Source organism: Arachis hypogaea, chromosome 4 (genome assembly GCF_003086295.3).
Source record: "Arachis hypogaea cultivar Tifrunner chromosome 4, arahy.Tifrunner.gnm2.J5K5, whole genome shotgun sequence".
In the NCBI taxonomy this organism is placed as follows: Eukaryota; Viridiplantae; Streptophyta; class Magnoliopsida; order Fabales; family Fabaceae; genus Arachis; species Arachis hypogaea.
In genome coordinates this window covers 127,903,776-127,929,040 of record NC_092039.1, presented here as the reverse complement: position 1 = coordinate 127,929,040, position 25,265 = coordinate 127,903,776, and the positions used below count along the sequence as shown (strand labels likewise).

At 32.0% G+C, this 25,265-nt stretch overlaps 4 protein-coding genes across 14 annotated transcripts; all 4 read right to left on the bottom strand.

Moving 5' to 3' along the window:
• Nucleotides 1-271: 271 nt before the first annotated feature.
• On the bottom strand, nt 272-13,370 carry LOC112744934 (LEAF RUST 10 DISEASE-RESISTANCE LOCUS RECEPTOR-LIKE PROTEIN KINASE-like 1.4). 11 transcript variants are annotated; one of them, XM_072234206.1, is made up of 6 exons: nt 8,800-9,712; nt 3,516-3,548; nt 3,091-3,414; nt 2,058-2,971; nt 1,382-1,468; nt 272-905 (listed from the first exon to the last, which is right to left on the bottom strand). In XM_072234206.1, exons 1-5 carry the CDS (start codon nt 9,611-9,613, stop codon nt 1,439-1,441), a joined length of 2,115 nt encoding a protein of 704 aa, XP_072090307.1. In that variant the 5' UTR covers nt 9,614-9,712; the 3' UTR covers nt 272-905; nt 1,382-1,438. The 11 variants fall into 11 exon arrangements, with proteins under 11 accessions (XP_072090307.1, XP_072090303.1, XP_072090304.1 ...); XM_072234202.1 differs by lacking the exon at nt 8,800-9,712 and adding an exon at nt 12,413-13,345 and having other exon boundaries at nt 780-910; XM_072234203.1 differs by lacking the exon at nt 8,800-9,712 and adding an exon at nt 12,413-13,345 and having other exon boundaries at nt 865-905.
• Nucleotides 13,371-13,944: 574 nt separating this feature from the next.
• Nucleotides 13,945-16,322, bottom strand: LOC112744936 (pentatricopeptide repeat-containing protein At2g37320-like). The gene is made up of 2 exons (XM_072234211.1): nt 14,613-16,322; nt 13,945-14,517 (listed from the first exon to the last, which is right to left on the bottom strand). The coding sequence occupies exon 1, from the start codon at nt 16,320-16,322 to the stop codon at nt 14,754-14,756; it is 1,569 nt and encodes a 522-aa protein (XP_072090312.1). The 3' UTR covers nt 13,945-14,517; nt 14,613-14,753.
• Nucleotides 16,323-16,645: 323 nt separating this feature from the next.
• Nucleotides 16,646-18,682, bottom strand: LOC112744937 (putative glutamine amidotransferase GAT1_2.1). Its single transcript, XM_072234212.1, has 4 exons — nt 18,442-18,682; nt 17,461-18,191; nt 17,165-17,371; nt 16,646-17,063 (listed from the first exon to the last, which is right to left on the bottom strand). Exons 1-4 carry the CDS (start codon nt 18,527-18,529, stop codon nt 16,824-16,826), a joined length of 1,266 nt encoding a protein of 421 aa, XP_072090313.1. The 5' UTR covers nt 18,530-18,682; the 3' UTR covers nt 16,646-16,823.
• Nucleotides 18,683-20,504: 1,822 nt separating this feature from the next.
• LOC112744925 (putative glutamine amidotransferase GAT1_2.1) lies at nt 20,505-23,044 on the bottom strand. Its single transcript, XM_072234189.1, has 4 exons — nt 22,640-23,044; nt 21,671-22,401; nt 21,355-21,561; nt 20,505-20,989 (listed from the first exon to the last, which is right to left on the bottom strand). The coding sequence occupies exons 1-4, from the start codon at nt 22,725-22,727 to the stop codon at nt 20,726-20,728; spliced, it is 1,290 nt and encodes a 429-aa protein (XP_072090290.1). The 5' UTR covers nt 22,728-23,044; the 3' UTR covers nt 20,505-20,725.
• Nucleotides 23,045-25,265: the final 2,221 nt, after the last annotated feature.

Sequence of the window (25,265 nt, the reverse complement as noted above, 5' to 3'; positions counted from 1 at the left end):
ATATAAAAGGTGGCTTTATCTCTCTTCTACTCCTTTTATATAAACATCGAATCAACCATAGTATCTTCCATCATATACCTGTATGATTTGATTTGTCACACCTAAACAATAACAAAATATGAATATGATTTAATTGATGTTATTTAATATTTATAGTATGAGATTTAATTTATTTTTTAATATAAAGAATGGCTTTGTTTGGAGTGAGTTAATGTGTCTTAGTCTGTTTTTGTTTTGAGGGAGTTGTGGATAACAAGAAGAAGGAGGAGTGTAGAGCCCAAGTCCAATTTGGGGTAGCATGTGATTGCAAAGGAGATAGGACTTATTCTGCTAAGCATACTCAGAACACCTACAAAAGTAGTGGACCCAACTGCCATGAATCCACTTAGTGGTCCACTCCAAATATTTTCCAACACTTTATTTTTACTTCTTATATATTCATAGTTAGATATTAAACAGTGATTAGATGATATAATCAATTGCTCAACAAAGGGTACTTTAGATATCAAATTATGCATCAAAAAATCGGAAAAAAATCACTTGGCAGGTGTAGTGTGCTTGGCTGCTTGCCTTTGGACGGCGGTGGTGCTTTCCAGGTACACTAAAGCACCACTTTGAAAGCTGGACGAACTCATCACCAAGGAAGGTGGACAGGAAGAGGTGGTTTATTGGGTTTTTTGCTGTTATATGGACAGTCTGGCTGGAAAGGAATGGCAGGCTCTTCAGAAATCAGGCTTCAAGTGTGGTGGAAATTATCAACAGGTCGTTTACGTATCTGGAGGAATGAATTGGTGGTGAGCCCTTTGGTTGTTGATAGCCATGCCGAAGATGACTAGGGGTTGTGGTTTTTACTTTCGATGGTACTTTTAGCTACTTTTATTGCTCCACTCTATTGTGTTGAGCTCCTTTACTTCAAAAAAAAAAATTATGCATGAATTTGAAGTGAAGGCTTAGAAAAGTGAAAATTTACATAACTAACTAAAATGTTACAATTCTACAACCTCTGTTAGAAATAAAAGAATATATAGTAAGCATGTAGGTTGCATTTACAAATTAGCACACCTAATATACAAATCCTAGTGAGTTTGAATGAGTGGTAAGAAAAGGAAAATGTGGGGAAGAGAAAGAAAATGTCCCACATTCTATTAATATACTAAGGTTCATAATTCACATGTCCATACTGGGAATGTCTTCCAGGAGAATGAAGCATTCCAAGCCCATAATCACAACTGCATTATAAAAGATAAAAATGACACATTCTTCAGCAATATCTCCTGAGTTACTCAGTGACTACACAAGCAAGAGTAGCTGAAACATGAATAAAATGGCTTGTATATTAACCATGACAAGCATGTGGATATAGAGTACCAGAACAACCTACCTGTCAAATGTATCAATGTAGTTGTGTAATCCTGACTAAGGAAGTGCACATGTTGTGTTAAGAAGTTCTTCTTAGCATGTCCCACTGCTGTAATAAGATGAGGGAAATTCAGCACTTGTCATGTGCCAATCACCAACACACTTCTTAACTAATTTCACTATCACTAATTTAAGTCCTCTTTGTATAACAAAATGTTTGAAAAGTCACACTCTGTAAAATTTCATGAGCAATGACTAAAAAAAAATTTGGATAAAACAAAGAAAATGGTTAAAATATTAACTTTGTATTATATATTAGGGTCGATTAACAATTTTAGGTGATTTCTGCTTAAATTCAAAATCATTTCCAAAACCAAATTCAAACATAATTCACTAACATGTTCCTCTTTATGTGTATATATCAATCAAAGAAACTGATTAGAGTAAAAATATTTACACAAAAAGTATTTATTAAGTCTCTCTTCTCTAATCATATTACCTATTTTTCAATATTGAGTTCAACCTCTCACACATATTAACATGAAAACATACATAAAAGGCCTCAAAATGAATCTTAAGAGATGTGAATTGTGAAGGGTATGATGAACTTTGAAACTAGCTCAGTGAAACCATTACAAAAGAAATGGAAAAAATAATCTTAGAAGCTATGAAGTGCTAGATGTAGAAGAGCTGCTAACCCATTTATCAGCAACAGAATCTGGTGAAACTGGTGGTAGAACCTTCTTCAAAAGTATAACCTCCTCTGTCTTATTATGGTTAACACCCACCGCTGACTCTGATGAGTTTCTCTCTAATGCACCAAACTCATCACCCTTTACCCCTCTCAAGATCTCAAGAACCTCATCCATGGAGGGCCTCATATCTCTCTGCTGCTGCAAGCACCTAAATGCCAATTCAGCAACAGCAGTTACCATCCTCCTTACATCATTGTCCTTCTCAAATCCAAGACATGGATCAACCATGTCATGCAATTCTTGGTTCTGTATCCTATTCACTGCAAGACTAGCCAAGTTAACTTCATTCCGGTTCCGGGTTATGTCCACTGCTTGCAGTGAAGATATAAGCTCAACTAACACCACCCCAAAGCTATAAACATCACTCTTATCGGTCAATTGGTAGTTCTGGTAATACTCCGGATCAACATAGCCAGGTGTGCCTTGTGGCGCTGTTGAGACATGAGTAACAAATTTAGGAAACAACCTTGATAGTCCAAAATCACCAACCTTAACTTGAAAAGTCTCTGTCAGCAGAATGTTTGTGGACTTAACATCTCTGTGTATGACTTTCTTAGAATGAAGGTAGGAAAGCGCCTCGGCTGTTTCGAGTGCAACTTTGTATCTTACATTCCAAGTAAGTAAGGTGGAATTTGCAAGGCTTCCATGGAGGTGATCGGCTAGTGTTCCATTAGGTATGAACTCATAAACAAGGATGAGTTCTCTGCTGTGTCTTGAAGTGCAGCCAAAGAGTGTGACCAAATTCTTGTGCCTCAAGTGTGCTAGAAGCTCAACTTCATTCATATACTGCTCAACACGCTTTAAATGGCTTTCATAGTGGCGTTTCACTGCAACTACACGCCCATCTTGAAGCATACCTGCTCAACAATAATCATTATAAGATTAAATGTTAGTATTATGTGTGAAAAAATTAAAACTCTTTATGTATATTTGCAAGAATTCAAGTATAGACTGAAGACTTTGTTGTTATTATTACCTTTGTAAACAGTGCCAAAGCCTCCCTCGCCAAGTTCTCTAGAAGGGTCAAAATTGTTGGTAGCTTCTTCAAGTTCAGCATAGTCAAACACTTGAACACCATAGTAGTAACTCTTTGGCACAGAATCTGACTTGGAGGAAGGGTAAGAAGAAACACTCTGAGATGTGTTACTACTACTTGTAGTTGAAGATGTAAGAGGGACTCCACTCAAAGGCAAAATATCCTTGTTGCTTCTTGATCTTTCAGCATTTCTTCTCCTTCTTCTTATCACAAAAAGTGTACCTATAAGAAGGACAACAAAGACTACAGCTCCTGAGGTAGCACCTGAAAGACAATGCTAGAACATTTTACTATCAAAATTCATTATTATTATTAGGCATTATTAGAATTCACTTCAACTATTAACAAGAATGTATGTGAAGTACCTGCTGCAATAGCTGCTTTGTTAGTACTTTTCCCTGCAACATTCCACAAAATAAGAACAGTCAAAACAAGGAATCATATAATGATAACAAAGAGAATTAGTATATTATATAAAGTATCATCCCTAAAACAATCTTTTTTTTGGTACATACAATCAGAATTTTCATCACAAAAACAGAGGCTGCAATACCTGAAGATGAACACAACTGATCATCACAAATGCAAATAACTTTATTTGAATCAAAATCAAACCCACACTGGCCACCATCACCAATAACACACTTCAAACACTCGCTCTCATAATGATTATTGCTATAACTCACATTAAAACCCTTCATCAAAACCTCCCTAAGCAAAGACCTGTTCCCTATGAGCCTATTAGCCTGATCTTCAAGAATAGGAACCTCAACACCAAGCTCACAATGAACAATGCTAAGAATAGGATCCATAGGCAAAGGACCAATCAAAGAGTAGGAATCACTTTTATTCCCATAACCACTATCACAGTGAAACAAATTAACAGGAGTTATGTTTAACATAGATGGTCCACACCCATAGAACAAAGTAAGGTTCTTGTTCCCGGAACCATAGGTGAAGCTACTAGTTCCATCATCAATGGTTGAGTTTAAGTGCACGTTGGTGCATGTGTTGTTCCAAAGGTCTGCTCTGGCTATGGTGAGGCTTTGAGCTACTGAATCAAGTTGGAGGACTCGGTAGCGAACCAACAAGATGTTTAACTCAGGGACGCCGTCGTTGCATGTCAAATGGAACTCCGGCGGACCGCAGAAGAAGGGGCGGTCGGCGCCGGTGAAAGGGTAGGAAACGTTGGTGATGTTGCCACAGTTGAATGTAGTGTTGCTGCAGAGGGAGAATGATGCATTGGAAGGTAGCGGAGTTGTAGGGTGAAGAAGAGAGAATATGAAGATAAAGAAGAAGAAAATGGTGATGGAGAAAGAAGAGAAAGAAGAGAGGGACAACATAGTTTGTTGTTTCATTATTGGTTACGTTTACTCATTTGGGTTTAGTTAGTTTGTTGTTTTAAAAGTGTTAGTTGTTGGTTTTGGTGTTACTGATTACTATGAAACTATTAAAGAAAAGAACAGTAAGATGGATTTAGTTGACTTGGACTTTATGATGTACGTGAAGAGCATGCAAAAACATGTACTGAATTTGAGTGTTTTTATATGTTGTTAGTTTTAGCAGCCGGGTTAGTACTTCATTACATTTACTGGAAGGTGAAAATTCAGACGAAGTCGGTTTTATGTGAAGTTGATATCTGAGAATTGTTAAATGATTTGATTGATTTGACTAAATTTTAATTTAACAGCTCTTAAATATCAACTTTACGTGAAGTTGACTGCACCTGAATTTTTACCTAAGAAAATAACTTTAAAATAAGTTGTGAGTACATATTTTAATAGTATCATCTGATAATCCAATATTGGTTCAATAAAATAATTGGTCCTGGACCAACATGTGTAATATAAAAAGAAAATGAGGGGGGTGTATTACTTTGATGGTCAAACATATAGTCTCTTGTACGGTTGGTTCAATGGAGAGTGGAGACTGGTCAAAATCTAGAAATAGGACTGAAAGCTGCTAGCAACTAATCAATGGACAAAATAAAAATAGCTTTGTGTAGCTTTGGTTTTAAGATTGTTAGTTCGAACAGTGGAAATTCACGTGTAGTTATCTTTATATAAAGTAATTAATTAAAAATTATTAGATAATTTAATATATTTAATTAAATTATTATTTAATAATTTTTAATTATTAATTTTATATAAAGATAATTTTATATGAATTTTTATTTAATTTAAATATTAGATAATTTGATTTAAGTTAAAAATTGTGCTATTTTTTTTTATAAAAAATGTTATAAATAGAGACGTATAAAATAATCCATTTTAATGTTTGACTTTTTGTAAATAATGTTTTATTGTGTTGAAAAGAAGTTAAAAATTAAAACAGAGGAAGAATAACAAGATAAACATAAACAGAAATAACTGATGAACTGTGTAAGTTTTTCAAATCAAATTTAAGTGAGCTCTTAGAATAGTCCACAGTCAATATATTTTTCAATGTCAAATTGTAAAAGCATATATGTTCCAAGTTCCAACACACTATAATCACTTGTTTTGCAAGCACCATGATATTTCTATGTAAAAGAGGTTTAAATGAGCTTATTCAATTTCTATATTGACTAATGCACATAGACTTTTTGCTTATAAAGGGAGAAAATTGAAAAAACTTGTTGACCCGTTTTCCAATTTCACTCCTATTAAAACTCACTGTAAATGTAATTAAGTGCATTTAAGATGCTAATAATAGTAAGCAGAGAATTGATGAATTTCCTGTATTTGTTGACTTTATAAAATGTGAAAGAAGAAGTTTAATTGCAATCAAAGACAGCAACCTCTAATTTTTTAAATATTATATGTGCAGTGTTCACAAGGACTAATAGCTACTTACTTCTACCTAATACAAGAATTATACTACACAATGACGTAGTAAAGCTGCAAGATATTATTGACTTGGTAAAAACAAATGGAGAGAAAATAAATTAAATAAAATAATCACATTTTGCATCATAGACCAATTCTTAAGTAGAAGCATTCATATCATATAAATGTCCCTCAAATATTGACTCAATTAACATTTTTAACTCGTAGATATTTATCATTGAAAATCTAGATACAAAAATTTTTAGTCCATTAAAAATAGAAATAAAGTTTAAAAAATATTCAATATCATAAAAATTCTCATCCAAAGTATAATTTATATTGTTAGGTTACTAATTCGAGAAAAACCCAAAACAGTCCCTGACAATTACTTCGAAAGACAACGAAATCTTCGACAAAAAAAAAAAAACCAACCCGGCTCCTGAGTTTTACTTTTACGGGACTGATTAGCCTCTGTACCAAAAAAAGTGAATGTTGTTTTTTTTTTTGCACAGGAGCTAATCAGTCCCAAAAAAAAAAGATCAGGGGCCGGGTTAGATGTTTTTTTTTTTTTTGTCTCGTTGTCCTTTCGAGATAATTGTGAGGAGTCGAGTGAGGTATTCACTCTACTAATTAAGTTAGTAATCATACTCAAAGTGTATTATAAAGCTTACATGAGTAATGAGTATACTTACTTGATGGACATGAAGATTGAACAACAGATCCATCTTTACAATAGCAAGATAAAACCCCTGAAACAGGGTTTAGATCACAGTGGCCACCACTTTTTGGGCATTCATCACCACACAAACTATTGCTTTCATTCAACAAAGAGGCATAACCATTAAGAAGAGTAGTTGAATTTGTATCCATCCTCATACCAATGGCACAAAATGATGTTGGGGCTTGATTCAGAAATATGATGGATATGATGGTGACCAAAAATGAGGAAAAGATACTCATTGGATGAAGAATTTGCATCTTCAGAAACATAGCTTGGTAAAGAGACTTATGACATTACACTAAAATATAGAAGAGAGATGCGTAATGCCATTGACTTCTTATAAGCCACACCACAATTGTAAGGAATGCAAATTTAGGTGACCTATTAATATTGTAATATTTTATGTTGGAAATGGGGATTACCTAATTCTGCTAAATGTTTTTTAAAATTTAAGGGTTGGTGATCACTCATCACTGATCACTACTGCTCCAGAGTCAAACAGTTTAGGCTATTAGTGACCAAACATAATGTATAACCTCTCTAATAACGGTAATGTTATAGAGATAATAAAAAATTAGTCTAAATAACTTAAATTTATTCTATTTAATATTTATTAATTTTAATAATAATTAATGAATGTTAAATAAGATAAATTTATATTATTTTTTATTAATTTTTTTATCAAATATTTCCCTTCTAATATATCCATTGAGCTTATGTTTTATCAATGAATAAATATAGACACTAATTTTTAATTAATTAATATTAGTCTAATATAAAAAAAATTTTAAAAATTTTTTTTTTTAAATTAGAATTTATAATTTAAAGTTTACAAAAATTTATTGATATTAACTAAAAAATTAGGTCCTTTATTGAATTCTTGGTTTATATATAAAAGGCTGCGTTTGTTTATAGAGATAGGACACTGAGACAGAGACACAGAGACACAAAATCGTGTTTGGCAGAGAAGACATAGGCAGAGACAATGTGTCAAGTGACACTAAATTAGTATATTTTATGTCCATCTTGACAGGAAGGACACGGAGACACTAACAAGAAACACAACTTATTTTTTATTTTTTTCTTTCATTATTCTTGTTAATTTTTTATAATTATATTTTTTATTATTATATTTTTCATCTCAAATTTTTTAATGAAAAAAAATAAAAATAAATTAAATTTTCATAATTTATTCTAGTTTATCACCAAATAGAATATAAGAACACAAAATTTTATCTCTGTCCATCAGTATCTTGTCCTGTTATCGGAAACAAACGCAGCCTAACAGAACTCAAAAGTCAAAAGAGGTGCAACACAGTTTTAACTTTTACTTTTGGCATCATAAGTTAATATCTACTTGAACACCTTCCAAATATAAAAGCAGAAAAAAAAAATCAACTTTAATATAAATTGAAGTCCTAGTCCCCAATATTTTATGCAAGTGGAAATTCTTATCTTAAGCATATGGTACCCCGAAAAAATAAAAAAATCAGGACACAAAATCCAAATCAAAGAATTGAATGAAGTTTGAAGCCACATAACTAGAAACTCGGGGGGCTGCTAAGATGTGAAATAAAAACAATGCCTGGATGAGAGGCAGGCGTGAGTTAAGCATTAGAAGAATAAAACTATATAATAATATAATATATTTTACTATTAATTTAGTGAAAACTACGTATATAATAGTCTAATAATGAAATGGTCAACATGGGAATTTATCAAGGAGCTGAACTCTTCCGCGTACCGTACCCCAAAAGTCAAACATCAACTTGCAAGCAATTTCTGACCTTGTATGTGTTCTTTCAGATTCCGTATAGTGTTGATGAGGCAAAAAAAAAAAAAAAAAAAGAAAGAAAATAGAGCTACATACCCTTAATCAAGAGATAGAGGGTTTGACGCATGTTAATCCCATTAACAATAATCCTAAGTAATTAATCTCGATTAAGAATATCTATCTAATACTATTAACATAAATTTTGGTCCATGAAATTGTTGCATGGATGAACCACCACGAGCAAAATATAGAAGGGTATTGGATGGAGCAATTGCGGTAACAGAAAGACAGAAACCAGCACACGCATGCAGGCATGATCATGAATAATAATTAAGAAACAAACTTACCTGAACAAGAATTTGAATGAGTTCCATCATTACAGTAACAGACGAAATGTCCATCATTGCTGCCACAATTGCCACCTGAGTTAGTGCATCCTCTGCACTGATCATTGATTTGAGGCAATAATTTCAAGACAAAACCACCTTGCAACGCTTGCTGAATTCTAGTGGGGTTATTGGCACTGTTAGCAAAAGCCGAAGCTAGGGCCTTTGAAACAGGAAAAATAACAGTGCTGCAACCTTCATAATAAGGCAGCGCCTTATTATCATCTTGTTCAGCATAGTAGACACTACTGCTGCCGCAACTCTGAACAATCTTAAACTGATCTGAAGGCTTTGTTTCTGAAGAACACTTGTATAAGATTGTGATATTGACAACACTGTTATCATCATATTGAAGTATGGTTTCATTCAAGGTGTTGTTGCTGAAATCTCCTGAACAGAAATCAATGCTAGTACTAAAGTAATCGTCCCTAGCAACTGTCAGATTCTGTTTACCGACGTCCCAATCAAGAATCCTGTATTTGACAGAATCCACTGTGAACTTTGGGACTCCATTATTATGGTTGTTATCTTCACATGTGATCTCCAAGTTAGGCTCACCGCAATAGTTTGGCCTGTCATTAGTGTTGTCAATTTCACCCCAGAAAGGGTAAGTGAGTTGGCTGATGGATCCGCAGCTTAAAGTGTTCTTGCACGCCAAGTAATAAACGTTATCAGCGGCACCTACAGATGTTGGAACGTGGGTTGCCAGGACAATAAGAGCTAAGATGAACATCCATATGGAATATAGGTGGCGAAGACGACAAAGAGGTTTCATTGTTGCAAAGGGAGAAGAAGAACAAGAAGGAGAAGTGATGATGGAAAAGAAGAAGAAAATATATAGGAGTTGGGTTCAAAGTGCAGCAAACAGAGGAAGACTGAATAATGAATATATAATAAAATATAAAAGCCGTGTTTCTAGGAGGTTGTTATATTATTACATTAACCGAAGAAAACGGCAAGTGAGTCTCTACGTTCAAATATTACATTGTATTAAGAAAGAATAAGTACCGGGAGCTAATGGTCTAAGCGTACAATGTGTATAATGGAGGTTTAGGAAATATTAGAAATATGACCATTAGTGTTATATTGTCCTGTCAGGTTACGCTTTTGGGATGAGTGGTTTCATGATATGGTATTAGAGTTCTAGATCCGAAAGATCAATAGTTCAATCTTTGGATATGGTTATTCTAGATAGTATGGGTGATGTTCATTTTATTCATAGACAAAAAATTTAGCTCATTGTACACATTGTACGTTTAGGTCATTGGCTCTTTAGCAGTACTCAAAAAGAAAATAATAACCAAAATTCGTTAGATAATTTAATAAATTTAACTAAATTGTTACTTGAGGACTCTTAATTATCAATTTCACATTAAAACAATTATACGTGAATTTTTATCTTATTAGAGTGGTTTATTATAGAAAAGTTGAGGCAAAGGAACATGGAAAAAAGAAATTATATTGTTATATATGATGAACTTAATTACTTTATTAATCTCATAAATCTGCCACTTTCTCTGAATTAGAATTCCGAAAAGTGTGATTCTAGAAGGGGATCCTCGGAGGTCCCGTTTTTTGACCACCTTAGCTTCCTTAATAATTTACATCGCTCTCATGTATTTAATTAGTGCACTAATTTTCTTCCTATTTGTGCATGTCAACTAAAATTAAACTTTCAAACTACATAAAAATATATACGTCCATTCAAATAACTTGGAATTTGGAAACGCGTTATGTTGTATTTTACATATATTTTGTGCTACAAGAATTCAACTTATCTCATTCCCAGTTAATCTAATAATGGACACAGTGGAGAAGCAGAAGCTGGATGACGTCAACAACACATAGCTGATGTCATAATGAAAATGAAAATATAGGGAAAAGAATCAAAATGTCTAGGGAGGTTAATTAATTAGCTTCATACACGGAATTAGCTTCGCTTCATACACGTTGTGAGATCGAGTAACGTAGTTTACAAGTAGTGGAAAACTGTAATGAGAGGAGGATGGCCACTTAATTAATTGGGGAAAGTATGAACAAAATCTAGATGGAAAGATATGAACAAACAAAGAAAAAAAAAACATTGCAAACAAAAAGATTGACAAGGCAATACTTTTATTTGAGTTGTATGTATAAGGCAGGATTCCAATTTCGATACTTACTTAAATGGACTAGTGAGCTATATCTATTAGACCAACCTAACTTGGTTTTGACAAGCCAATACTACATCTTAATTAAAAAAAAAAAACTTATATGAGTTCCGACACTTGTTTAAACGGACTAGTGAACTATCTACTAGACCAACTAAACTTCGTTTTGACAAGCCAATACTACATCTTTTTTTTTTTTACCAAAGATAGGAGACTCGAACTCGCAACCTCTTAATTGAGTATGGAGAAACTATGTCATTTGAGCTATTACTCATTGGCAAGCCAATACTACATCTTAATTTTAAAAAAAAAAAGGAAAACTTATATGAGTTTTGCTAGCTAGTCAAATCTATTGACTAAAATAGCTTAAGAAATAAAGAAATAACTTAAGACTAGCATAGCTAAGGAAAATAGCTTAAGAAATAAAGAAAATTAGTATATAACTTAAGACTAGCTTAGCTAAGGAAAATAGAATTCAAAGGATGAACTATATTCATAATATGGAAGGGCAGAGGAATGAAAAATCAAACCTAGATAGATTTAACTTTCCAATATATGTGGACCAAAAAAATATAGGAAAAGGTATCTCGATGCACAAGCATCCTACATTATCGTAGAAATAAAAAAGGTCTATATCCGAAAAATATAATGTATACAGCCTAACTTGATAAATATTAGTGGCTATTTTCACGACTTGAATTCATTACGGAGACAACTCAATCATTGCTCTAAAACTCTTTTTAAACGAAAAAAAGGAAAAAGAACTAAAAATGAATAATATTATATGACTAACAAAATTTACTACTTTTTTGGTCAATAATTTAAACTCGAAGTATACAAATAAGATATTAACTCAAAGTATTCACTAATATTAATAAAAAAGTATTAATTTGTTAATAAAATTATTATCCGGTCACAAATTTTCAAAATTGATATGATAGACCAATTTATCTAAAAAATATGTAATATAATTCATCATACTGAATAAAAAATTAGACAATGCTGGAAAAGAAAATTTGAGCTTAAGTCACCGTAGAAATTTAGAAATTGACCACTATATAAGAAATTAAGAGTTGGAAAAACTATATACTTATAATATTCTTAATAAATATTCTTAAGATACTCATTAAATAATATTCTAATAGCAATAGGTGGCTCTACACTATAAATGATATCTATTTGGAGGCAAGGGTAAGATAATGACTTTAGTTTAAAATATTTAAGCTATATTTGACTTAGCCATATGAGTAAGAAGTAAGAACAGAAAACTATGTATGGGATTACAATCAAACTCAACTAAAGAAACAATTGGTTATATAGAGGAACTAATAAGGACTATAATAAGTTACTACTACTATAAGAAATGATATTATTTCTTGTATATAGTTATAAAACAAATTGCATGTTAGAAATATGACATATACCTGAACGTCCAAGATCATCTTGAGTTGGTGAGGTGGCAGAAGCATCACAGATTTTGATGTGCCCATCATCCAAATATGAATAGCCAGACTGATCTTTGCAATAACATGTTGGTTGATTTGAATTCAAATCATAGCCACAGGCTCCACCTGTGTTCATACACTTGAAACATTCTGCTACACTTCCTATCCATTTCACCAAGAATCCATTTTGGATAGCACCTTCTATGTTGTTCCATGTCAACTCCACTTTAACATCAAATTGCAACAACAATGGAATAAACACACTTGTTGTGCAAACAACACTAGAAGGAGGAGCACCTAGAGCTTCAGGCCTAGCATAAAAGTATTCATCTGAAGTTCTATTTGAGAAACAATTAAGAAATCCGGGGATGGAATTGGACAATCCATTATTTAAAGAACAATGATAGAAGAGGGTAAGATTCTTATTGCCAGGCCCATAATCAAAGAGCTCAAAGTCAAGGCTTGTGTTTACTGCTTTTGAAGGGCATAGACCTTCAAAGTAGTCAACTCTTGCTATCTTCATGGTTTGGTTTTCCGGGTATGCTTGCAAAACCCGGTATCTCATGTTCTTGATGGTTATGTAAGTAGTGGAGTCATGATCAGGATCACAGTTGAGTTGTAGAAGAGGGTGGCCACACTGCTTTGGACGATTTCCTCCCCAGAATGGAAAACCAATGTTGTTAATCTTCCCACAATCATAGCGAGTATCAGCACAACTTGTATAGTTATCATCATTGGAGCTTAAGTATGGAGGAATCTGAATCATTATCAAGAGGATCATTAAGTGAGGGAGAAGCATAACAAGCAGAGAAGCCATTTTAGAAAATAGCAGAGGATCTTAGTGTATGTGTTTAACTTTGCAAAATGAATCAGATAATTAAACAAGACTAAAGGGATAATACAAGACATGAAAATTCAAAGAAAAGGATAGTAATTGAGACTAATAAAGTATTGTAGAGTTTCGTTGACTTATATATAGAGTATACGTGTATATAGGAATTTAAATATTCAAATAAAAAAAATACTAAACATTATTTATACATATTCGATCCATATAATTTATTTAAGATTTAATCCTCATTCAATTTTTAGAGTACTAAGCAAACAACACCAAAATTATTTTTCTTTTATATATTTTATTATGGATCATCAAAGAAAATGTTGTTATATACTTAAAAAGCGGTGTTATTGTCTCAACTAACATACCGGATTTTAATTAGGCCAACATATTGCACAACTAATTATGAATTTATCTAGCAATTATCTTAAGAATACTTACCATTAAAAAAAATGCTGTAAACTTTTTCGCATATACAGTTTGGAATTTAGAAAGTTAAAATCCAAAGAAAAGTATGCCTTGAATAAACGGCATAATATTCTAAAGATGAATCACGATCATTTTTACAACTAGCATTAATAGAAGTGGTCAAAAGTAACTATTTCAGTAAATTTTCTTATTTTATTTTGGTAAGGTCTTTAAGTAGACTTGGTCGTATGGTAACAAGTAAGTATTAAGATGGCTAACACATTTTTCTTTTTCATTTATGAAGTTGACAGAAACTGATGCAATCACCAATAGTCTTACTACAACTAAATCTGCCAACTACTGATACTATGCAGAATAAAATCAACTACTTGTTTGATGGATTCTCACTTCTCAGCTTAGGCCAATTTTGAGAGTGACCCAACCAAGCCCAAGGGACAAAAGAATACCTTACATATTATTGTAAATACAGAATTTAATCTCAGATTATTGGCCTAGGATTAAAGAGGGAAAAAAATTATTCAGTAAACTAGTACAGGTCTGTGACATATCCTTGTTTCTATCTAATATTGTCTATAACTCTTTCAAGTGACCTTTCTTTTCTCCTTTCTTGTCAAATATATCTGTATAACCTTTCTCTATTTTCTATATTCAGAACACCAGTAGCATCTCATGTCATGGTTGATCCTGCAGCATTCAATAAACCTGCCACAAAAACTTCTTTAAAACTTAAAAGCATTTTGTGGGTGCTTACAGGGATCAATCTTGTTCACATGTCTCAACTCTCAAGGAATTGAACCAGACTTTACCAAAGCTGCACCTGTCCACATTATCCAACAGCATTCTCCAGGTGATTAGAATAAAAAACATGGTTCAAATTAATTCATCCTCAATTCTTTAGAATATAGAACTTACTGGTTTGGCAAACAGAATCTCCTTTGAATGAAGGGCCAAAGTCTTGTACAACATCTTCTTTACATGAAGGTAGCTTTACACAGTCCATTTTGCTTGTACTGCATAAATGTGAACTGCCCAATAATGGAGATCCCCTTAGCATTATGAAGACCACACATTTTCCTCACCAGAGATCTGAGACTGAAGACCTAAACTACTCATGTGCTCAACCAAATTACCCATGATCAAAAGAATGTCAGTCATTTTGTTGTTTGACTTATCTTGTGCTTCAAATCTATGAACTCTGCTTTTGATTTCAATCCAACTACAACCAGGATTTGGTTTCAGACCTTTGTCCTTCAATGACTTTCGCACTTGTGCTACCTGATTCCACCAACCTACACTAGCATACAGATTCGCCAGCTGTTGAAGTGTTGCAGTGCACCTTGGTTCAAGTAACAACCTACTCTCTGCCGCCTCGATGCCAATCCAAACATCTCCATGAAGCCTAGAAGATGAAAGCAGTGAACCCCATATCACAGCATTGGGACAAACAGGCATGTTTCGGATGAAATCACGAGCCTCCAGAAGCAAGCCAGCCCGACCAAGAAGATCCACAATGCAAGAGTAATGATCCAGTTCTGGCTGCACGCCCTGTTCAATCATGTTATTCAAGTAATCTTGACCCTCTTTAACAAGACCTCCGTGCCGACACGAGGACAATATGCCAAGGTAAGTAACCACATCTGGATTAACACCTTGATTCATCATCTCTTCAAAAAGAGAAATTGCCTCTTGCGCCAGCCCGTGTTGCGCATACGCTGCGATCATGGAGTTCCAAGTGACAACATCCCTTTGCTTCATATTTTCAAATATGAACAAGGCATCGTCAAGCGCCCCACACTTAGAATACATGGCAATGAGAGCATTTTCAATGTGGAGGTAATAATGAAAACCCATGTGAATTATTTGACAATGAGCACCCTTTCCATGTCCAAGTGCTCCACTTCCCATACAAGCACTAAGAAGACTAGTGAATGTAAAGCAATTCGGCTTCAACGCAGCCAAGCCCCTCATCTGACAAAAGAGCTCCAAACACATATCAACCCTCCATTCTTGTGCAAATGCAGAGATAATTGTTGACCATGAAACTACATTTCTCTCAGGCATTTCATCGAACACCCGGTATGCATCACCCAACAATGCACACCTACCATACAAACTAATCAAAGAGCTTCCAACATAGACATTGGCAATGAACCCAGTTGTAATTGCCAAGCAATGATATTGAACACCTCCAAAAAGGTCACGGTGGGAGCCACACGAGCTCACAGCACGTGACAAGAAGCACACGTCAATCTCCAAATCTTGTTCCATAATAACAGTGGAACGAACCTTCCTTTCAGATTTTGTGGCCCTCAAACTAGAATCATCAACAACAATGGTTTTTGTGGCATCGTTTTGCAGCATGCCCTCGATAAGCTGAAGATGACTGCGACGATTTTCAACATCAATGAGACTCTTTTTTGGGGTTACAAGGTTAAGGACTCTGAGTGCCCCAGCAAACTCTCTGTTAGCTCTTTTGGGTGCCAACTTTTGGGAAGTGAAACACCCAAAGAATCGAACTTTGAAGGAAAATAATGTTGGGTTCTTTGTGCATTGGTGCATCAAAGAGAGAAATTTTATGGTGAACATCGGTGCATCAAACAGCACCACTGTTGCCAGGAGCATGCTAAGGTAATGTAAAGGTTTAAGAAAGAGTTTTCTTTTTCGATTTTTTATTAAAATAATTATATATTTGGATAAAAGTATAAGAAATATTTATTTTTTATTTTTTAAAAAATATTATTAAATTAAAATAAAAAAAATTAATACTTTTGCACTAAAAAAAATTCCAAAAGTAGCTAATCTAAATGGACACCTAATTTATTAATTTGTTAGAATTTATGAGAAGACTTATTTATGACTTATAATATGTCACTTATCATAATATTTTATATTTTTGTTTTATTGTATCAACCTCTTATCTTCATCATAATCAAAACAAAAACACAAATCAAACATATCTAGTATGTCAATTTCAAATTATATTACATTTAAACCTTTTGACTCATGATGAATATTTGTCCTAATATAAATCTCATAATTAACTTATTTTTAGTACACCAAACTAGCTTACAACAATCACATGGTTACAAAACACAGGGAAATAAACAAAATCATGAACTAAAATCATTGGACAAGGCTATATATTTTTGAATCCAACACTTCCGAACAAATCTGCCCCATTGTGTGGTAGAAAGATAATAACTCAGATAACTGCTCCTCTGACATTTTAGACATCAAATTTCTTGCTTTGTTTTCTCTATCCTCACTCAGCTTTAGTCTCTCTATGCATGGCCTTCCATTCCTGAATGTTGCACCCATTTGCTTTAACCTATGCTCTTGTTGCACACTAATTGCTGTGTTTGACTTCAAATTCAAATATAGATTAAATAATAATTAGTGGAAAGGGCTAAAAAAGATTGAAGAATGTTCCTATTATCTGTTACAACATTTAATAATGCTAGTACCTCAAGAAATTCTGCCCCTACTTCAAGTTCAGACTCTTTGTCAGAGTTTAACTCAAGGCCAGTGGTATACAAGTCTTTGGCAAGTGAGAAACTACGTACTATGCTTTTTCTTTTGTTTTCCATTTCCTCATTAAGCTTTAAAGAATTTTCAACACCTGTTGAATTATTTAGCTTCTTCTGATAAGCAATTACTGCCTTCACAAATTCCTGCATATTTTTCATCATTAAAAGTGCAATGCAATTTCCAAAATGCTAATGAGTCCATATTCTAACATTAATAACAAAGAAATTCAAACCTTATAAGCAAAAGGGCATCCAGAATAATCAAATTCATCTGAATTAGGCCTCCTCATTCTTTCAGGGTGAAATTGCAATCCCATAATAAACTTACCCTGTTCTGGACAATAAGCATTAGGATCATAGAACCCTTCAATCAAACCATCAGAAGCAAATGCCATTGGAACAAAACGTTGCGCCAATCTCTTAACCCCTTGATGGTGATAACTATTTACCAAAATATTCATTCCCCTTTCTTCCAAAGAATCCTTAAACCAATGATGCAAAGGTGTGTCTTCAACAACCTTCACCACATGCCTATGTCCATCATAGTCATCATAGTTCATATGAATCATTCTTTGCTCCAAAGGAACATTCTTTGAAAGCTCACTACCTATGTCCTGATAAAGGGTACCCCCACAAGCAACATTTAGAACTTGTGAGCCTCTGCATATTCCCATGTAGGGTATGTTCCTCTCTAAGCAAAGCTTTGCAAGACTAAGCTCAATTGAATCTTTCTCTTTATCAATGGCTGTGTCACTTGAATGGATCCTCCTTATTTCTTCCAACTCTTGTTGTGACAGATCAGTGGTGTCTTGTTCATACCATGAAGGATCAATGTCTTCTCCTTCACAGAGAAGAACACCATGGATTGGCTCAAAGCTATCCAACAAGGTGTGGACCCCAGAAACACGTGGAACAATCACTGGTACTGCACCATAGCCTACTATAAGATCAAGGTGATACTCACCTGAAAATCACACACAAACATAACAACCATTTTGATCAAAAGTGTTTGGTAAATGTTGCAAAACAGAAAATAAAGACAGAGAAGTTGTATCATAGATAACAATAATTGTTGGGTAACATAACTACCATGATTCTTATTAGTAACATCAAAGACAAAGAGTCACCATAAATATCAACATATAATTCTAATGAATAAATTCCTACACCTTTTTTCATTGTTTTTTAATCTGGAAAAAGGAAATGAAACATACCAACGAAATCAACAAACTTGTTCTTGCGAACGGTGCGTCTAGAAACAACTAGGACCCGAGGGAGAATTGCATTGAGCTCAGAAGACATTATCACTTTATATCTCTAAGGTTTGATGATGCAAAATGAAGGGTAATTGACACTGCACTGCACTGGCTATGAAGAACTATGAAGAGCTTAAAAGCTTATTAGCTTGTATTTATAATTTTATATATTACGGACTCCAATGATTTATTTGGACCTATATAAATAACTGTTATGCATTTATATTTTATAGGATCGGATAAGGATTGATTAGTTGTGAAAGCTAGGTTTGTGTGAAAGTGTGACTCCTATCATATATATAAAAAAAAAATTATTATGTATATATAAAAAATATAAAAATATTACTAAAATTTATTATTTTAATCAGTAATTATTAATTCGTCAGTAATATTTAAAATATAAATTAAAAATATATTATTAAATTATTAGATTAAAAAAATTAAATTAATAATTAAAAAGTATTAATAAAAAATAATAAATTTTATTAATTTTTAAATTATATTTTATATTTTAATATATATTTAACATAATTAATAAAAAATGTGGTAAATATAATAAAATAAAAAATATTACCGTCATTTTTATTTTAATAATATTATTTCTTTCTTTGTAAATGTATACAAAAATATAATACAGAAAAGATTATGTAAAAACTAAAAAGTGATATTATCAAGAATGAGTGGCATTGTATTTTTTTATAAAGACACCATAAAAAGAGGATATGAATGCCTTTAGCTTTAATGTGGTGGATTTCTTTAAGAAAAGAAGAAAAAAAAATTATTTTTTCCCTTTTTAATAGCATTATCGAGATTTGCATGCATGGATTATATTTTTTATATTTGGTTCAATAAGCTTTTTTCGTTGCTTGATGACTTAGAACTGAAATGAATCCATGCACCAAATGGGGCCAATATGAATCAGTATTTTTTTTCTTTTATCGAAGATAGATAAGTATGGAAAAATTATGTCATTTGAATTATAATTTATTGATAAATATAAATCAGTATTGTTATTGTTATTAGTGTTATTATTATAACATATAGATCTACATTTATATAGTCTTGATTAAATTATAGTCATAAGCTGCACATGGCTTACTTCTCTCTAATACGATATTAACCTAATTTAATTATTCCTAACAACCCTCTTCTAGACATCTCCTAATAATGAGGAAGCCGCGCGTGTTAAAGAAATATGTATAGTTTTTTATTTTTGGTGTCACTTTGAGACTTAGTAAAATGTTTATTTTTTAAAAATAGTTTATAAAAATTTATTTTTAAAATATAATTCTTTGATAATTATAATATTTATATTTGGTAAATTAAATTAAAAATAATTTTTAATAAGTATAAATAATAACAAGTACATTCAATAAAATAATTTTTAAAATTTTAAAAATATTAAATAAACGTTAATATGAAAATTAAATTTAAATATCAATTAATGTATAAAATTATATTAAACTTTAAAAAAATAATATGACTATTGGTTTAATATATTATTTTGAGACAATACGATTCTTAATTAAAAAATTTGTCAACTAAATACTAATGAAAATGATTTTATTAGTAATATATGATGATTTTATTTTGTGTGAATTCTCTCAAACTAGATAATAATAAAAAAAAAAGATAATTGACTACTTGTTAAAATTCTTTGGAAGTTATATAACTAGTTGTTAAAATTTTAGTATAGAACATGTTTCCATCCAAAATTAGTTATATATGAGCATGCATATATTTATACTTAATTTAAATTAACAAGATTATCCGAATTATTAGATATTAATCCTTCAAAAAATAATAATCATCATACACTAAAATTATAATTTAAATATTGCTTTTATACATAAACCCAATCTATATTAAAGCTGGATTATTGGTCCAATAAATAAAATTAAAAATGTGAGAAGTCTCTTTCATTTAGCTGAAAAATGCAAATTATGCTCATTTTATTACATTACTTTCTTTTTCTTTTAAGAAGTTATAATTAAATTCTGTGGACACATAATATCAACGAATTCAGAAAATGTGACCATACTGGTATGGCCATGGCAGTGGTATATATAGACTTAATTCCAAGTTTATCCAAATATTGTACATTGGTTCTCATCATTTAATTTTCTCTACACATCAAAACCCCACCAAAAAAATAAAGATCACATCACCTAATTCAGATTTAAAAGCACACACCTAACTTAATACATTTACTTACACCAACCATGGTCAACAAAATCATGGGCTATAATACACACTCATTTTCATTGACAATTTCAAGGCCATGAATCTTAATTTCCAAAACTTCATTGCAAATTTGGCCCATTGAGTTGTAGAATGACAGTAAATCAGATAATTGTTCCACAGACATTTTTTCCATAACTTTTCTTGCCAATTTCTCTCTTTCTTGATTCAGCTTCAGTCTCTCTATGTATGACCCTGCATTCCTCACTGTTGCACCCATTTGCTTTAGCCTTTTCTCTTGTTGCACACTCAATGCTGTGTTTGACTGCAAATTCATTTTCCAACATAAATTAATACACACTACTGTATATGATTTCAATCATACAATACTAACAGTGATCCAACAGAATTTTTCACTTTAATTATGACAAAAATGTTACATGTACATAAAAAATTAGTCATGGATTTGCATATAATAAATACAACCCATTTCTTTTCTCTAGACTTAATGATTGATTGTGTAAATATAGACAAAGTTTGATTCATATAACTAACCTATTTAATAGGATAAGAGATTCTTGTTATTGTTGTAACAGTAATAATGCTGGTGTTAATTAAGACTTTAACTGCAAAAATCTTAAACAAAACCAGCTAGCTAGGATGAACATTTGAGAGAAAATTTGGTGTTACCTCAAGAAATTGTGCCCCAGCTTCAAGATCAGAATCTTTGGTGGAGCTTATATGATGGCCAGCATTGTATAGGTTTTTGGCAAGTGAGAAACTACGCACTATAACTTTTCTTTTGTTCTCCATCTCCTGATTAAGCTTCAAAGGCTTCTTAACACATGTTAAGCTATTCAACTTCTTCTGATAAGCAATCACTGCCTTCACAAATTCCTGCAAAATTTATGTACATGAATGCATGTTACTCACAGAGTAAAATTAAACTTGATCCAATTTTAAGAACATTATTGTCTTTACTAATACTTCAAAACCAAGTTCATACCTTATAAGCAAAAGGGCATCCAGGATAATCAAATTCTTCTGAATTAGGCTTCCTCATTCTCTCAGGATGAAACTGCAATCCCATGATAAACTTACCCTCTTCTGGATTATAAGCATCAGGATCATAAAACCCTTCAATCAAACCATCAGGGGCAAATGCCATGGGAACAAAACGTTGTGCCAATCTCTTAACACCTTGATGGTGATAACTATTTACCAAAATATTCATTCCCTCTTCTTCCAAAGAATCCTTAAACCAATGATGCAAAGGTGTTTTTTCAACAACCTTCACCACATGCCTATGTCCATCATAGTCATCATAGTTCATATGAATCACTCTTTGTTCCAAAGGAACATTCTTTGAAAGCTCTTTACCTATGTCCTGATAAAGGGTACCCCCACAAGCAACATTAAGAACTTGTGAGCCTCTGCATATTCCCAAGTAGGGTATGTTCCTCTCTAAGCAAAGCTTTGCAAGACTAAGCTCAATTGAATCTTTCTCCTTATCAATGGCTGTGTCACTTGCATGGATCCTCCTTATTTCTTCCAACTCTTGTTGTGACAGATCAGTGGTGTCTTGTTCATACCATGAAGGATCAATGTCTTCTCCTTCACAGAGAAGAACACCATGAATTGGCTCAAAGCTTTCCAACAAGGTGTGAACCCCAGAAACACGTGGAACAATCACTGGTACTGCACCATATCCTACTATAAGATCAAGGTGATACTCACCTGAGAATTAATAAAAACAACTCAACAAATCAGTCTATATCTACAGTAGTTCTTGAATACACGTACAACTAACTCAACAGATTTTCTTGAACATTGTTATCCCCTTTCTTTGAACAAATCTCTTTCTGATTTGATGCAATAATAATAATTAACAAAAAAGGCTTAAATAAACAATAATATAAATAACATGGCTGAAAAAGTAGTTGATGTGATTGAAGAATGAAGAGGCTTAGCTTACCAACAAAATCAACGAACTTGTTCTTCCGAACGGTGCGCCTTGAAACAATTAGAACACGAGGGAGAATATTCGAGAGATCAGAAGACATGACTATGATTATGAATATGAATATGAATATGATTATGAATTTATGAATTTACGACGATGATGAGAAATCGAAGGAGTTTGATGGGTATATATATATGGAAATGGAAATTGAAAAGAGTGAGTTGGATGGGAGTAATTGATGAGTAAGATAAGGATGAAAATTAAGGCATGATGACAATGCAATTAGCGTTTTTTTGTTATGAGAGTCAAAGCTTGAAAGAGTAAAAAAATGCCAACTTTTTGAGACACATACTAACCTAATTCAAGGGAGCGCCACCGTGCCTCCGCGTATCTTCCATACTTTCAATTTTCAACGCCTTTTAAAAAAAATACAGTTATTACCAATAAATACATGTATGATTTAATTTATTTTTAACGTATATTTTATACTAATTATTGATTTTAGTGATTAATTTTAATGTACATGTAACATAATTGATTTTTTATTATTTAAATAAATGAATAAATAATTGAATTATTTGCTGTTAGGTCGGCACTCCTATATCTAGGGACTTGGAGTCCTTTTTTTAACAAAATTATCTAAGGAATGAGAACGCATGATCTGTACCTAGCTATGGTGTATTTACTATATATACAAGACCATAAGTTGGACCAATATAATAATGCACTATATATTATTTTATATATTTTTAATATGTATTTGATATAGATAATTAATTTTATGGTTAATTTTTTCTGTCTAAATAACATATAATTAAAAAAATATTTTACTATTGGATATTTCAAATGGATGAAATGACCAAATTGATGTATTATTGTATGATTGTATCTTTGAGAAATCGATAAATTTGAGACGTCTAATATTGACAAATTGATTTAGAGTGAATACTCTATTTGATTTCTGACAATTATTTTAAAAGGATAATGAGACTCCAAAAAAAAAAACACCTAATTTTGTTTCTAATTTTTATTTTTGGGACAGATTAGTTCCTATGCCAAAAAAAAATAACATTGTCTTTTTTTCTGGCACAAAAACTTCGTTGTCCTTTAGAGGTAATTGTTAGAGATCGGATTAAGTTTTTTTTTTTTGTCAAAGATCTCGTTGTATTTTGAGATAATTATCAGAGACTATTTTAATTTTTTTTTCATTGATTTATGATCCTTTGATATATTTTTCACTAAATCACTATTATCCTCTCAATGTAATAGGTGCATAATTAATTTATATATAAGTGTGTGTGACGAATAATCATATTATTACTACTCAAATTTACAATAATTTATATATTTCAATGCCGAGATTATAATTATTCCTCTCGTTTAGCTAAAAGGTTGTATTGATTAATATGCATGAATCTTAGCTCTTTTATTTTAACTAATGAATTAATGATTAATGATATATACTACAACCCATTTGATAATTCTTAAATAAAAATCATATCATATTATTAAAGATAGTAAAATCTTAAAATAGGCCAAATTTGTCGAACCAATCCGTCGAACTCGCCAAAAAAATGGATTGAACTAGATTTTGAAATCTGCGGCAGAATAGGTTGGGCTACCCCGCTTTGCCACCCCTCCATATCGTCCTATATTAATGGCCATGCTTCATATATTTTAACATCCACATGGAAAACCACACATGGGTATAGGCCAATATGCCATGCATGGCAGTTGTTAGAGAAATAGAATAATAAAAGACGTAAAAAAGATTAGGATTAGGGTTGATCATCACATTATTGATAAAAATAAGGTTTTGTTTGGTGAAGCTCTTATCTAGTACTGCCGTTTTCTAAGTTTAATGCCGTTTATTAATTTTCAAGATCAAGCCATTTAAATAATGTTACCTATAACAGCTGACCATATATATTGACCATTATTCCACAATTATTAATAATTAATAATAGACAATGATACATAAAAACAAACATGGATAACATGTATCTATCTGTTTCCAAATTAAAAATTGAATTCGAAATTGTAGGATATATATACCTCCTCTTGTTTTGTCACTGCCTACGCAATACCTTTATCCAATCAGTAGTGATCAATTTCACCAAACAATTCATGACTTTAAACATTATTCATTAAAACTGAATGATAATAAACGTATATGATTTGCTGAAACTTTACTTATTGAATAAAATTTTTTAAATTGGTTCTTAACATTTTTTTTTTCAAAAACAATTAATAAATTGGTCCCTAACATTTTAGATTACTATTACTATTTAGGTATGATGGAACAATAATTAAGGTATTACTATCCAAAATATTAAGGGAAAAATTTGATTGCTATGTATTGCAACGGAAAGTAACTCATGATGGAATAGGGGAAACCTTTTGTAATATAAAAACCAATAATCAAGACCCGTGATTACAGTTACATAAAGTAATTGCTATATAAATTTTTGCCAACGATTCTAAATCTTAAATTCTAAAGTTAAAATTCTAAATTGTAATAATATAAAAAATAAATGTTAATCTAAAATATTTGTTAATATTAATTAAAAAATATTGACAAATATTGACTCCTAATTTTTTTTTATATTTAAATGGGACCAAATATTTTTCTTTTGGA

Excerpts from the sequence above, each read along its gene's own strand:
- LOC112744934 (XM_072234200.1), bottom strand. The coding sequence starts at position 13,250 with ATGGCTTCTCTGCTTGTTATGCTTCTCCCTCACTTAATGATCCTCTTG. Across the intron at positions 3,549-12,412 it reads AGATGATCTTGGACGTTCAG|GGAAAAGTACTAACAAAGCA; the intron begins GTATATGTCATA and ends GGAATGTTGCAG. Across the intron at positions 2,972-3,090 it reads CTTTGGCACTGTTTACAAAG|GTATGCTTCAAGATGGGCGT; the intron begins GTAATAATAACA and ends ATTGTTGAGCAG.
- LOC112744936 (XM_072234211.1), bottom strand. The coding sequence starts at position 16,322 with ATGCTCCTGGCAACAGTGGTGCTGTTTGATGCACCGATGTTCACCATA.
- LOC112744937 (XM_072234212.1), bottom strand. The coding sequence starts at position 18,529 with ATGTCTTCTGAGCTCAATGCAATTCTCCCTCGGGTCCTAGTTGTTTCT. Across the intron at positions 18,192-18,441 it reads CAAGTTTGTTGATTTCGTTG|GTGAGTATCACCTTGATCTT; the intron begins GTATGTTTCATT and ends TGTGATTTTCAG. Across the intron at positions 17,064-17,164 it reads TAGGGGCAGAATTTCTTGAG|TCAAACACAGCAATTAGTGT; the intron begins GTACTAGCATTA and ends TTGAATTTGAAG.
- LOC112744925 (XM_072234189.1), bottom strand. The coding sequence starts at position 22,727 with ATGTCTTCTGATCTCTCGAATATTCTCCCTCGTGTTCTAATTGTTTCA. Across the intron at positions 22,402-22,639 it reads CAAGTTCGTTGATTTTGTTG|GTGAGTATCACCTTGATCTT; the intron begins GTAAGCTAAGCC and ends ATTAATTCTCAG. Across the intron at positions 21,562-21,670 it reads GATGCCCTTTTGCTTATAAG|GAATTTGTGAAGGCAGTGAT; the intron begins GTATGAACTTGG and ends TAAATTTTGCAG.